The sequence below is a fragment of the Gigantopelta aegis genome, chromosome 4, assembly GCF_016097555.1.
Source record: "Gigantopelta aegis isolate Gae_Host chromosome 4, Gae_host_genome, whole genome shotgun sequence".
Taxonomy (NCBI): Eukaryota; Metazoa; Mollusca; class Gastropoda; order Neomphalida; family Peltospiridae; genus Gigantopelta; species Gigantopelta aegis.
This window is the reverse complement of record NC_054702.1, coordinates 67,143,535-67,157,866: the sequence shown is the minus strand read 5'-3', so window position 1 is coordinate 67,157,866 and position 14,332 is coordinate 67,143,535. Positions and strand designations below refer to the sequence as shown.

At 33.9% G+C, this 14,332-nt stretch overlaps 1 protein-coding gene across 1 annotated transcript in view; it reads left to right on the top strand.

Moving 5' to 3' along the window:
• Positions 1-14,332, top strand: part of LOC121370970 (WD repeat and coiled-coil-containing protein-like) — a 45,534-nt gene that overhangs the window by 23,592 nt on the left and 7,610 nt on the right. Inside the window, 9 exon segments of the mRNA XM_041496538.1 lie at positions 194-354; positions 997-1,111; positions 2,187-2,259; positions 5,320-5,387; positions 5,679-5,791; positions 8,048-8,169; positions 10,135-10,257; positions 11,897-11,992; positions 12,541-12,718. Of these exon segments, the coding sequence (XP_041352472.1) occupies positions 194-354; positions 997-1,111; positions 2,187-2,259; positions 5,320-5,387; positions 5,679-5,791; positions 8,048-8,169; positions 10,135-10,257; positions 11,897-11,992; positions 12,541-12,718 (1,049 nt within the window).

Genomic DNA, 14,332 nt, shown 5'->3' with positions numbered 1-14,332 from the left:
ATGTGCTGTCCTGTCTAGCTGGGGTTTTATTTAATTTTACACTCAGTAGAGTGCTCACCTACATTATGTACATGTAATTGGTTCCCTGTCTCAACCATTGTTCTAAGACTGGTATATCCAAGGCCATGGTATGTGTTGTCCTGTCATGTTTATGTTGCATGATTGTTCATTGTTTAAATACTTTTTACTGCAGCTATGTTCACACCGTTCACTGGAGTGCTGATATTGAACGAGATACCTGCTACCTGTGTGTGGTTCACCAGAGAAATGTGTCGGTGTGGCGAGTTAGTGGAAATGGTCCGAAGCTTGGATTCAAACAAGTTCGCAAGATCAATGTTCAGCCCATTCCTCAAGGTTGTAATTAAAGTAGATAAGAAACCTACTAAATATAAATGACAATTAATTTTTTTAATAATGTTTTTGATTCGTTAAACAATTATAATACAGTGAAACCTGTCTAAACCAGATTACTCCGGGGACCTAATATTTAAACAATTATAATACAGTGAAACCTGTCTAAACCGGATTACTCCGGGGACCTAATATTTAAACAATTTAGAGAAAATCCAGTGTTTAGAGGGTCGCATTTTAGAATTTTGTAAAATCGGGACACCATCAAACTTTTCATAGCATTCCGGATGGTTCAGGGTCTGGTTTAGACAGGATTCACTGTAATTTCAAATAACTGAAGATTTTTAATAATAAATAATACAAGTATTTTTGTGTTCCTACTACAGGTAAATGTAATGTAGTGTTTATCAGTACATACATGTTGATATAAAAATACATGTGTGGGTTTTGTTGACGTTGGGCTTTTTTCTTTTTCTTTTTTCCCTTTTATTTTTTTAAAGAGTGTATTCCATGAACTGTCACATATATTTGTTAGGCACTGGAGAGACATAATGAATGCCCTAGCTATTTAGAAAGATGGTTGTATATACAAAGTGTTGATCTGTAACAAGGTTGAATATACATGTATAAACTTTATGTTTTAAGGCATATTATGGAACCCTGGGAGAGAGATCCTGTGTTTGTTGAGCCGGCAGCAGTGTAGTTTTTATTTCAATCACACTCAGAACAAGAGTAGTTATGCATTTCCACAACTTGAGAGGTGAGTTCCGCAGCTACCATGTGTTAAGTTAATGGCACTTTTTATAAAATGTTATTTCTTTGGGAATAAATTAATAATTCAGTGGATTCCAATTTACAATGCATTTCAGTTGTCACGGTAATGAAAGATACATGTAATTCTTAAAGTTTGTTGATGAGGAATATATCTATTATATAAATGATAATATTGAAACCAGAAAAGGGAACATTTTGTCAGTATCGCGTCGCAGTTCACAATGCAAGTTTAAGGGAGTGTTACACAATTTTAAAATATTAAACAGTAGTTGCTAATCAATTTTCAATTGACCAGAAATGTCAATTGTCACTTTAGAATTAAAATTTCGAAAACGAAATGTTCCCAGCTGAAGATATATCAGAATCTTAAAACTGATGCATTATGTTTGAGCACTCGTCTTTACTGTTTTGAGCACTCATCTTTACTGTTTTGAGCACTATTCTGTATTGTTTTGAGCACTCAACGTTACTGTTTTGAGCACTATTCTGGATTGTTTTGGGCACTCAACTTTACTGTTTTGAGCATTCAACTTTACTATTTTGAGAACTCATCTTTATTGTTTTGAGCACTTGTCTGCATTGTTTTGAGCACTTGTTTTTACTGTTTTGAGCACTAGGCTGTATTGTTTTGAGCACTTAACTTTACTGTTTTAAGAACTAAACTTTACTGTTTTGAGCACTCATCTTTATTGTTTTGAACACTTGTCTGTACTGTTTTGAGCACTAGTCTGTACTGATTTGCACATGTGTCTGTACTTTTTTGAACACTGGTCTGTACTGTTTTGAACACTTGTCTGTACTGTTTTGAACACTTGTCTGTACTGTTTTGAACACTTGTCTGTACTGTTTTGAACACTTGTCTGTACTGTTTTGCACATGTGTCTGTACTGTTTTGAACACTTGTCTGTACTGTTTTGAGTACTAGTCTGTACTGTTTTGCACATGTGTCTACTGCTTTGCAAATTGTGCTAATGTTTTGTGCTTTTGGTACACTGGTGCATTAATTATGATCTCAGAACTGTTATCATCACTGGTCTGTACTGTTTTGCAAATTGTTTCAGTGGCAAGTTTTCATGTGGCTCGTGGTCTGAAGATGGATCAAGGCTGGTGGTCTGTACAGGAACCATTCTGTTGGTGAGTTGGACGAGATCTTCTACATCCCATTCATTCCTGTTTGTCGCATTCATCTTTTTCTTTCTTTCTTTCTTCCATTTATACTTTCTTGTGACACGTAGAGGAGGTACTTGAACAGAAAAAAAAACTAAACTATAAGGCTAAACACTGTAGGACATTTTTTTTTCTTCACAATAGTATATTGATCATAATGTTTGATCATTACACAGTTTTTTTTTATAATTACTGTGAAACCTGTCTAAACCAGATTACACCTGGTACCTCAAGTGACCATCTCCCCTCCCCCTGAGCATGGTCCCCATAATCTTCTACATGTGGAATACGATGTACTTATAAATGTATGCATCTATGTAGTGGAGTGCTCATCTGAAGTATAATGGGTTATTGGACCTGGTTTTTTCCCATTCCCCATGGGTTATTGGATCTCCACTTATATTTTTGGTCAAGTGATCTACATTTTGTTTGTGGAGGGTTTTGGATGAGAACTGTTGATCAGTGCCCCCAAACTATATTATTTTATTATTACTGACCCTCCCCCCCCCCATCCAGCAACTACTCTGTAAAAGAATTCACGGCTTTACCATTGTAAATGAGTATGGGAACTCTTTTAACATGCCCATATCCGAAAGTAGGTTCAGGCACGCCTATCCAAGAGTTGACCTCTGACGTCGCCAGTGGGCAACTCCGGGATGGGGGTACCATTGTAAATAATATTCTACAGGTACCTGCACCTTTCAGTGAATGACTGCAGTATACACAATACTACCCGGTAGTACCTCTCAGTGTATTAGCTGTGAGTTATTTAAGAGTTTGTTTATTTTCAGTAATGTGTAACAGGATTATGATTATCAGATTATTAGGCATGAATGATTGAAGAAAAATGCCAGTGGTATTAAGCTTATATCCCTGTATCTAACCATGTTTGACATGAAGCTAGACTAGCGTGACATCCAGTATGAAAATACATTCGACAGCTGTGGTTATGGACATACATACATAGGTGCATAATGAATTAGTTGAGTCACTGTTAATAATGAATAATTTATCAAAAAGTCATAGAAAACATTGTTTGTTTGTTAAATATTCTTAAAATGGATACAATTACAGAAGAAAATAATAAAATCTCAAAAGTTAAGATTATGTACCTTTTTGTTCTTGAATGCATAGGTTTGATGAAAAATACATTTTTAAAACTTGTTTTATTATCATTTCAATGGTGAAAACTTGTTCTTTCCAACCATCTGCCACCTTTGACAGAACCAGTCTTCCATATTATAGCAAATTAAATATACAAAACAGTGTTTTTCTCTTTAAAAAATTATTATATTTACATCAAATTGTAAAATAATGACCGACAAAAATTATGCTTATTATTTAGATTACTGACTAAACAACATAACATGAATTTCATGACAATAATTAATCCCACAATTGTCCACTTGACGATACGATTTGACAGTGAACAACAGTCACCGGGACCACATAATCTTTCATTTTGTGTGTGTGTGTGTGTGCATGTGTGTGTGTGTGCATGTGTGTGTGTGTGTATGTGTGTGTGTGTGTGCATGTGTGTGTGCATGTGTGTGTGTGTGTGGAGAACAGTGATTAAACATGCCTTAATGAGTTTATTTTCTGCTGTCCAGTGAATAATTTAATTACTTGTGTGCAGTGATGTATTGTTACATCTTGAATTGTTTATTTTCCTCTTATGATTTACAGGTGCTAAATTATTTTTGTAAGATGTTAACATTGCGATTACGATTACTGATTAACATGTCTGTAATACTTAATGAAAATAATAAATAATGAAAAAGAAAAGCAGAAATCAATACAACATAGAAATGGACAAAAGATGATTTTGTACTGGATCTTTAGGGTCAAACTAAGAGGATCAGCTTATACAAGGAGTCGGCTAATACACAGCTATATAGAATATTGTTCAGTTTGGATTTGTAATTAATCAGGGCCATCAGAGATGTGGGTATGTGAAGTGGGTGGCGGTGGCTATGGTGGTAGAGAGATGACCTCAGACTTACTTTATTCTTGTTTTAAAATTATACAAATGTATATAAAAAATAAAATGTTCCCAACAGTACAACATAAAGCCTAAAAACACAACAACATCCTAGCTAGCAATGGAGCAAGTCCTACACCGTGACCATACAGTAACTTCCATTATTTGCAATAATTTATTAATACTTATATTCTACCCAATTTCAAGTCTCTTCACTGGGCTACTTAATGGAAGTCACAGTTGGGAGTGTTTTTTATCAGGATTTTATGCACTTATCTGTTGCCTCGGTGTATAAGCTGACTCTTTTCTTCAGGACAGTATTTCTAGACTTCAAAATGTGGTTAATGCATATCAATATATGGTAGATTAATCTCCGCTACTGTCAGTAGTATGCCCATGAGTAGGCCTGTTATTTGTTACACATTTATATGTGGGATACCAACTCATTGTTTAGGTTAATGCAAAACTATCAAAAATGAAATCATATCAAGGGATATTTTTAATTACTGTAATTTACATAAGTATGACTTAAATGTTTTAAATAGGGAATACTACATTCATGTCCATCAGATAACATTTATCTTAAGTTGTTTTAAAAATGTATCTTCACAAGATAAAGCATGGATACATTTTTAAATGAGTTGTAAGATAAAATGGTATCTAATGGACACGAATGTAGTATTTTATTTTTTACACATCTTCAAAAATAAATTTAAACGTCTTTTCCAACTAAAACATATTTACGGCCCTACTGCTTGTATAATTAACTTATATGTCATAGTGTAATCAGTCTCATGTTATCTTATACATCACAGAGTAATCAATTTTCACTGTGCTTTTTTTCATTGGGTGATATGGCAATAATGACGTAGTCATCACCTAGGAGCAGCCAGTCATATGTCTTTAAATTGTTATCACACACATATATATATGTATTTGTTATGAGTGTATGTTACCAGAAATAACAAACGATGTTCTCACCAACTGGTGAGTAAGAAATGTTTGTAAATGTTGTACTTATTTCAGTTTTTTCCAATTCATTGCAGATATATACCTGGTCTAACATTGACACTTCAATCAATGAATTCACACCAGCCGTGTGGAAAATCCCACAGTAAGTTGTAATAATAGTAATATCAACAATATTTATTTATGAAACATATGTTTGTATCTGACTTCTCCCCCCCCCCCCCCCCCCCCCAGTGGGTATTCTTAAAAGTGTTCGAAAAGAAAAAAGTTAAATACAAAACATATCTTGGGGTATGTGGGTGGGTTTGGTTTTATTTTTTTGATGGGGAGGAGGGGGAGAGTAGGTGGTGGTTTAATAAAAATAAGTAGGGATTTCTTTGTTTTATTAGGATACTGATTTCAAAATATTAATTATTTTTCTTTCTTTCTTTTGCAGAGTTGATGGCAGTGTGATATCCCTGTGCCCTGTTTCAAGCGATGTAATGGTGTGTGCTACTGAGCTGCCCCTTGAGGCACTCTGTAAAGACCCAGATACATTTCTTGTGCCAGGTATGCTATTATTAGTCCCATACTGGTTAACTCTTTGAGGCCTGGCGGCCATTTTTAATTCCAGCTCTAGGCAGTGTTTACCTGCTGGTGCCCTAAAGCATAAACACAGATTTCATGCACTGCAGCAAAAATAGCTCTTAACTTAATCAATAAACAAATCTGCATCAAATTTTGTGAACTATTTAATTATGTGCAATTAATGAAGAACATATATTATTTTATATGATGTAATTGTAAAAAAGTAGTTTAATTGTCTATAAATAACAGAAATAAACAAAAGTTTTAATAAACGTTACTGGTAATTGTCAGGAAGTTCTGATTGATTTTGGGGTTTTTCACTGAAACAATGCTGGAAATCTGGCTTTGTGGTATTGCTTGAAACATCCAACACACAGGTTCACATTGCACTGTTCACAGCCTGTGGCTGGCTCACGTCGAATGCCTTGTGTACTGCATTGTTTACATGTCCGTTTTTTACCCAGCACAACAGGCCAGTATAAGAGTCCTACCGATATTCCGTCTATTTCGAAAATGTGACAATGGTATGTCATCACTATCGCTACTTAAGTCTACATCCGAATTACTGTTATTTAAATCGAGTACGTCATCGTTCGTGAAACCGTCAAATTCCGAAATACTATCATCATCAGAATTGAGAAATACGTCGTCGTCCATTTTGTTAAAAAAAATTTCAAAGCCGAACAAAGCCAAGCAAAGCCACGAGGTGCATGAACAAACCCAGCTGTAAGACTACTTTTTATTGGTCACTGGATTAATCTTCTACAAGCTGATAATGAAAACTTCTAATTATATTAGCCAATGACGTCTCGTTTTACATGTATAGTCGGTCACGCCTCCAGTCGGCATTCGATAATAGCTACTGCTTGTAAACCACGCATACAGGCGGGACTCGACATTTCGCGCAAATTAACATCACGACGTGAGTCGGGATTCGGCCCCAAAGAGTTAAACCGGAGGGGACTATAGGTTTTGTTTCCTTCCTTCTGTACACGCAATAGCTGATATATGTTTGTGTTGGGGTGTCGTTAGACCATTCATTCACTCACTCACTCACTCACTCACTCATTCATTCTTTCAACCTGTACGTCTGTTTTACATATGGTTTTCTGGACTTTGTTTCGCAATGCCTCAAGATATTGAGGTAAATTTTGTAGATAGAGATTATTAAATGAGCTTGTGTGCTGTACTGATTTTACGAAATGAGTGTCAAGATGTTTATATTGCCCGAGCGAGAGTGAGTGTAATACATGAATCCTGACACGAGTTTCGTAAAATCAGTACGACTCACACGCAAGTGTAATAATTTCTTTATTATCCATATTATCATTGTTATTTTTTATGAATAACAAAGACACTCAAAATGTTTCAACCACAGCTAGAAGGAGGCAACGAAATTATGTCATTACACTTGTTGCTACACGTGTGCTACGTATGATTTTTATTAACTCGGTTATGTTGAACCATGTGGACAATAAATAGCTTTATCAGTTACTGTAACAGATCAAGTTTGACTTGCAAAGCAATTTATCCATTTTTGATAAGAGTTAAGGCCTATGAACGTAGAAGATATAAAAATGTGTTTTCCGGACTGTTTTTTTTCTTGAGATATTCAGCTGAAATTTTGTATTTAGCTGTTACAGATCAGGTTTTACTTTCATGGAGATTTACTTATTTTTAACAGAGTTATAGCCCTTGAACTTGAGAGATACAAAAATTTATTGGGCTCGGTAGGGGACATGTATTGCTTTTAGAAGTACTTTCAAAATGCATGTTGTTAATGACACTTTAAAATAAATTATGTTTCTTGAATGTATTTATTATTCATGGTTTAATAAGGGTACAGGATCCAGCTCATTTATTAAGAGTGCTTGCCTAAGTGCTATGGTCATATGATCGAACCCCTTAAGTGAACCCATGACTGGTATGTGCTGTCTTGTCTGTGAGAAAGTGCATATAAAAGATGCTTGCTGCTAATGGAAAAATGTAGCGGGTTTCCTCTAAAAACTGAGTGTTAGAATTACCAAATGTGTGATGTCCAGTAGATGTTTAAAAAAAATATATATATGTTTTGGGTATTTAACAAAACATATTTCACCACAGTGACAAGATTTTTGGACCTATTTACATTTTATTTGTTGTCAAACAATAATTGTTAAATAAAAATGAAGACATGATTTAAACAGTGTTGTAGTCTCTGTATAATGAAATGAAATAATAGGTATGTTTTTAATTCAGATGTTGTGAGTTCAAGTAAGAACAAAACCTTGTTGAGAAGTGAAAGTGATGTTATTCAGCCGGTGTCCAAGAAGAGCTCATCGGTCAAAGACAGTTTACTCAACTTGCCAACAAACCCTAAGGTACCATTATAGGATTTACTCTATTCCGATTGGATGAAGTTGCTTAAAAAACTAATGTTAACCTTCGATAAACCTTCGAAGATGACGTCATTACATCAAATGGGACGTCATTACGTAAAACAGGTCATGGAAAGTACTTCAGAAACTTTTTTGTTGTACTTTTACTTAAATAAGCTGTGTTGTTTCTAATTATAAGCAGACCTGCCAACCTTTAGTCAAGAGAAAGCAGGAGGTGTGTGTTGAAAAAGCAGGAGATTTTGTCAAAAAACAGGAGATTTTTTAACTGCACACGATTTAACACAACTTTTTAAAAAGTACTACAATAAGTTATATGAACACTACATAATGTCATGTATACTTGTCAACCTTAGTTATTGCCATTAAAAATTTTTTTTTTAATTATATATATATTAAATTTTGTTTTAATTATTTAAAAATATTATTATAATTTAATACATATTTTTAAAAATAACTCTTTTATCCAAAAATCTTAACACTAACAAATTTAAACATTAATTAGTACATTTACGGTATTACACTTACAGGTTGCATCATCGTTATTTGTGTTTCGTGAAAAGTAGACCCAAGACAAATTTATATAGGCCTAAATCTTATAAATTAATATTCGGTTTTTACTACAATAAGGTACAGTGGTGTGGTACTTATTTAAAGTCACCATAACCATGCAATAAAAATTGTATTTCCACTAATCATTTCTACTAATCATACGTCAAAGCTCATTACTGACATCGTGTGAAATATACCGGAATTTTACCTATTTCCGTGAGTAACATTATGTCAAACACAAGATTTATTAATCGTAGGAAAATAATCCCTTGAAGTGTACTCTTGTTACTAACATTTTACTGCACAAACCTACAAATCTAATTGATACAAGTATTGTTTATACAGCTAATTGGTCTTTCTGCCGTCTTCCTTTGACATGTGATTTTGACATCGTGTGTATTGATGCATGCGTTTGCTGTCTACTCTAGTACTTCCAGCCATAGAACTTTGCATTATGTAATCCAGTGGGAAGACATTTTACGAGTCAGAGGTGTTATTAGGACTAAATTGGATAGTTTTATATATGGCAACACTGAATGTCAATACACAGCCACGGTAGCTTGAATTTTTTTATGCTTAGAAAATAACGATTTCCCGGGAGAAACGTTTTTCCTGCGGGAGACTTGATCAAATACCGGGAGTCTTCCGCGGAATCCGGGAGGGTTGACAGGTCTGATTATAAGAATCACTCGCTTTGTTTTTTTAATTTATTGATGTATAACAGTGACAAATTTATAAAATCGATTCACTAAGTGATTTTATACAAATTGTGACTGTTATACATCAATAAATTCACAAAAAATAACCTACAATTCTATATAAATTTTTCTTATACTTTCCCTTACATCATGCATTAGTGCAATCACACACACACATTCACCACCTTCCATTGTAAATCCCAGCTTTTAACTTTTATAATCAATTAATATCTGTAGAAGTTCTACTTAATCTGAAGGGTTTAATGATATCTGAAAGTGACAGTATTAATTACATAAGAATTTTTAATTATAACATTTAACTTTTAATACAGGCAAACTTTAAAAAAAAAACATTTTGCAAAGTTCAGTTTTTTCATCATTTGTACAGCAATTGAAAAAACCCACTATTTCACAAAACATTTTTTGCATTAATAGCATTAATAGACTAAAGATAAATTTATAGCACTTTTAACAATAGATATAAATACATGTATATGACATCTTTGATAATAAATCTAAATTTCCTGAACTTTTAACAATTATGTTTGAATTGACCAGACTTTTGTGACTAGACTTTTTTGTAGCTTTTGCTAACTGTGTTACCCTTACTAAATAAAGAATTTATTATTATTATTATTATTATTATACTGTTATCATTGATATGATTTGTAATTCAAGGCTATTTTATCATGTCTTTCAGGCCATATTGCATGATACATCTCAGCTGATAGCCATGAAGTTTCGGGGAAATCTTCAAGATCCAGAGAAAATTTCCTCTACCTCTATCAGTGGGCTTCTCGCACCTGACATACTGTCACATGAGGTAACCAATGTGATCAGAAATAATACACAATATTATCCACATCTGTCAGTAGTTCGAGAAACATCACACACCATCCCACAGACCTGATAGCAAATACTTATAGCCTTTGATATATCAGTCATGGTGCTGTGGCTGGATCGAGAAATAGCCCAATAGGTCAACCAATGGGGATAGATCCCAGACCAACCGCCACTACAAAAATAAACATTTGTAAACATGAAGTAGCTGATACAGTAGTTTCTTACAAACCTATTATCTTTATCCTTGTAGTAGTTGAGTGCGTTGTCAAATAAAATATTGCTTCCTTCCTTCCTTTTCCTTCTAGTAATAGCATCATTTTGAATTGAATTGTAAAGTTGTCCACTAACTGTATATACTTCTGCCATTTTCAGAACATTTTGAAAAAAGGTCACAAAAACATTTTTACATACTGTTTACGGTTTTAATTAATTATAGAGATTCATTTATACTTGAAGGTAGATAATGCTGCTGAGGTGTGACATAGCCTAGTGGTATAGCACTCGCATGATGCATGGTCAGTTTGGGATCAATCCCCGTTGGTGGGCCTATTGGACTCTTTTCTCATTCTAGTCAGTACGCCACGGCTGGTATATCAAATGCAGTGGTATATACTATTCTGTCTGTGGGATGGTGCATATAAAATATCTTGCAACTAATGGGGAAAACTAGCAGGTTTCCTCTCTAAGATTATCTAATTATCAAATGTTTGACATCCAATTTCTAATCATTTGCATATATTGTAACATCTCTTGCAATTTTTCGGGATATTTTGTCAAATAAATGACATATAAACAAGAAATGCATCAGTCCAATTTTCAATTGTCATAATTTTATCTTTACAAGACTGCGGTGTTTTTCAATTCTCCTTGTTTATTTATTATAATTTTTGATGTCACAAATTGATTTAACTCAACATTACCTTTTAGAAGTAATGCTAAATTAATATATTCATAACCCCAAATTTTTTGCTTCAAATTATTTGGGACCTGTAATCATATTGCATCACCGTCTAATGGAATTATCTCAAATGGTTTTTTTTGGCCTAAAAATGTTATCTTCCTGTACCATGATACTTGGACCTGCAGCATTGCCCACATCAACAGAAGACTCATTTAAATTCAGTATCGATTCGGACACCCTTTTTGCCTGCTTGCCTGCTTGCCCGCCTCCTTTTGTCTCATGGACACTGGTCCTCCAGCCTTCCGTTTTATCACTTTCCCTCTACCTGACATTTTAAGCTGCTTAAGTTATTTATTTACATGTAATTGTTTTGTTTGAAAACATTCAAACAAGTATGATGTCATAAACAGAAAGTATTAGGTCATAGCCCAGCGTAAACTGTGATGTCATAACCAAATAGCAAGTGCTACATAAGCTCTCACAACCCATTATGAGAAATTATTCAAAGTAGGTAAATTCATTATACCACTTTTATCTGCGACCAACCTTGTCATCACTGTAGCAAAAATAAATTGTTTTAAATTTTAGCTTTAAACTTTATTATCAAAAGTTTGACATCCAATAGCCAATGATTAATAAATCAGTGTACTCTGGTGGTTAAACAAACCAAACTTTAACTTTGTGTAGATAATGCTAATAGTATGTTTTCTACTTCCAGAAGAACAGTGACCTGATAGTGTTGGGCAGCAATACACAGTCTGTTTTACAACTCTTTGCCTTCACTGAGAACAAAGTAGTGAAGGTCTCCGAAATTGTAAGTTCATATTTCTGTTTGTTTTATATACTTATCTCAAGTTACTTTTAAAGCAGTTTTTTTTATGACAAATCTTAAAATACTCAAATTTGAAACAAAATTATTTAACTTTCATTTTAAACATTTGTTCCAGTATGTAAATGAATTCAGGGATGTGAATTTTTTAGCTTTTTATCTGATTTCCGATTTTTTAATTTTTATATTGCATAAAATAATTTTTACAAAATACACTGGATTTGATCGGAAATGCTCAAAAATTACCTTTATTTATATATTGTAGAGATATTTCAGATTTTATTTTAAAATGGGTATCACATTACTGTGAATGAACTAGATTACAATATACAAGTTTTCTTAAAGTTTACCTCTTGTCTCCTGAAGTGACTTTTGAATAATAGTCATTTTAGTATGGATACACCACTTAAAATTCAAATGTTTTTTTTTTTTTTTTTAAATAAGTTTTGTCTAAAGTATGACCTGATGAAGTATTGGTTATTAAACTAAAACAAATATTTTGAATTATTCTTGAACTTTTTTTTTTTTTACAGCAACTCGACAAAAACCAGAGGCCCAAAGGAATGAGTCGTGTTCCAACCGTGTTTGCGAGGACCAACACTGGGGTACTCATCATGGTTGGAGAGAAAGATGTCAAAGATGCTGCTTTCCTGTCAGCTACCAACGAATCTCAGTATAACCTTTCACTGATGTATTTCCCTCTCAAAATAGGTACGCCAATTGTTTTTTTAATCTTTTAAGGTAGAGTAAACTCAAATAAGAGATTTATGTGTTGGAAAGATGCATACCCGGACCACCATCACATACTGACACTTTAACAAATGAAAAACACGTAATTTTAGAGTTAATAAAAAACCATGATTATTCATGCTAACTGGGGGCAGCCATTTTGTTTCGTTTTTGTGACATCCGGTGGTATAGCTTGGGGCGAAGTGATGTCAGCTCCATCCATCTGCTCTATGCACAGTGTAAACGCTCTAATTTACGACAAGGCGCTTCGCTTTCATCAACATGATTTGTAAAACAACATAAATGACTTGATAGTATAATAAACTATTTAACTAAATATATTTCAATTTGCATCAATAGAACGAAATGGAGTTATAGTATTTTTTATTTTTTTTTAAAATCCAAAGAAAAAAAAAGCATATTATTAAGCCTATTGGTATGCTACGTTCGAGCAAAAACGACCACTCACAATACCCAAGTGATAATTTTCTTTTCTTTGGGACTATATAATTGGTCAGTTTTGTGATTTTAGATGGGAAAGTCTACTTAATCAAGGGTTTTATAGAATTACTTACAGTAATAAAGCAAGACGGCTGGTCGATTACGATTAGAGGGATGTCCTTGCGGTTAACACAATACCCTGTGATCTTAATAAAAGAGGCACGTCTTTTTAGTGTGTCTAGACACAGTGTCTGGGGACCGTCTAAATATACACCTGCCAATCAGGAACTATAGGTACAGGCCACGGAAAGAAAAGACTAATTAACCAAGTTAATTTATGTACAAACCATAATAGTTATTTCAACACTTTGACAATGGTGGTTTATTTTGTATTAAAAGTAGTATATAATTGTTGCTGGCTTACTGGGATGACTATTATTACAGAATATTGCGATGCATCCACAAAAATCAGGTATGTTTTGTTTCTTCAGTTCGAAGACTAATTCCTGATGTGACATGTTAGGTATTACGTAACCACCAGCTCGCCAGAGGGCATATTCACTGGGATGGTACAAAATGGCTACGCCCGTTATATATAATAGCCATCACATTTAACCATTTTATTAATTAACTATACGATTATACTTATTAAGCAATAATGTGCGTTATATATCGTTGAATATGCATACCAGGTCAAATGCCTTGATTGTCCCTTCCTTTAACTGTTTACCAGTGTGTAAGTAGTAAAGATGTATTTCCCTCTCAAAATAGGTACGCCAATTGTTTTTTAATTTATTGGTTTACCAATTACCATGTAAGTAGTAAAAGGTTGCATATTATACATATTCTGTTAAAGAAGACATAACACAAACACGACTATCTCCTAAAACCTCTTGGTGTGTGTTTAAATCTAAATAATGGAAAACATATAATAAAAAATAAGGAAATGTTTTATTTAACGATGCACTCAACACATTTTATTTACGGTTATATGGCGTCAGATATTGAGAGAGGAAACCTGCTGTCGCCACTTCACAGGCTACTCTTTTCGATTAGCAGCAAGGGATCTTTTATATGCACCATCCCACAGACAGGGTAGTACATACCACGGCCTTTGATATGCCAGTCGTGGTGCACTGGCTGGAACGAGAAATA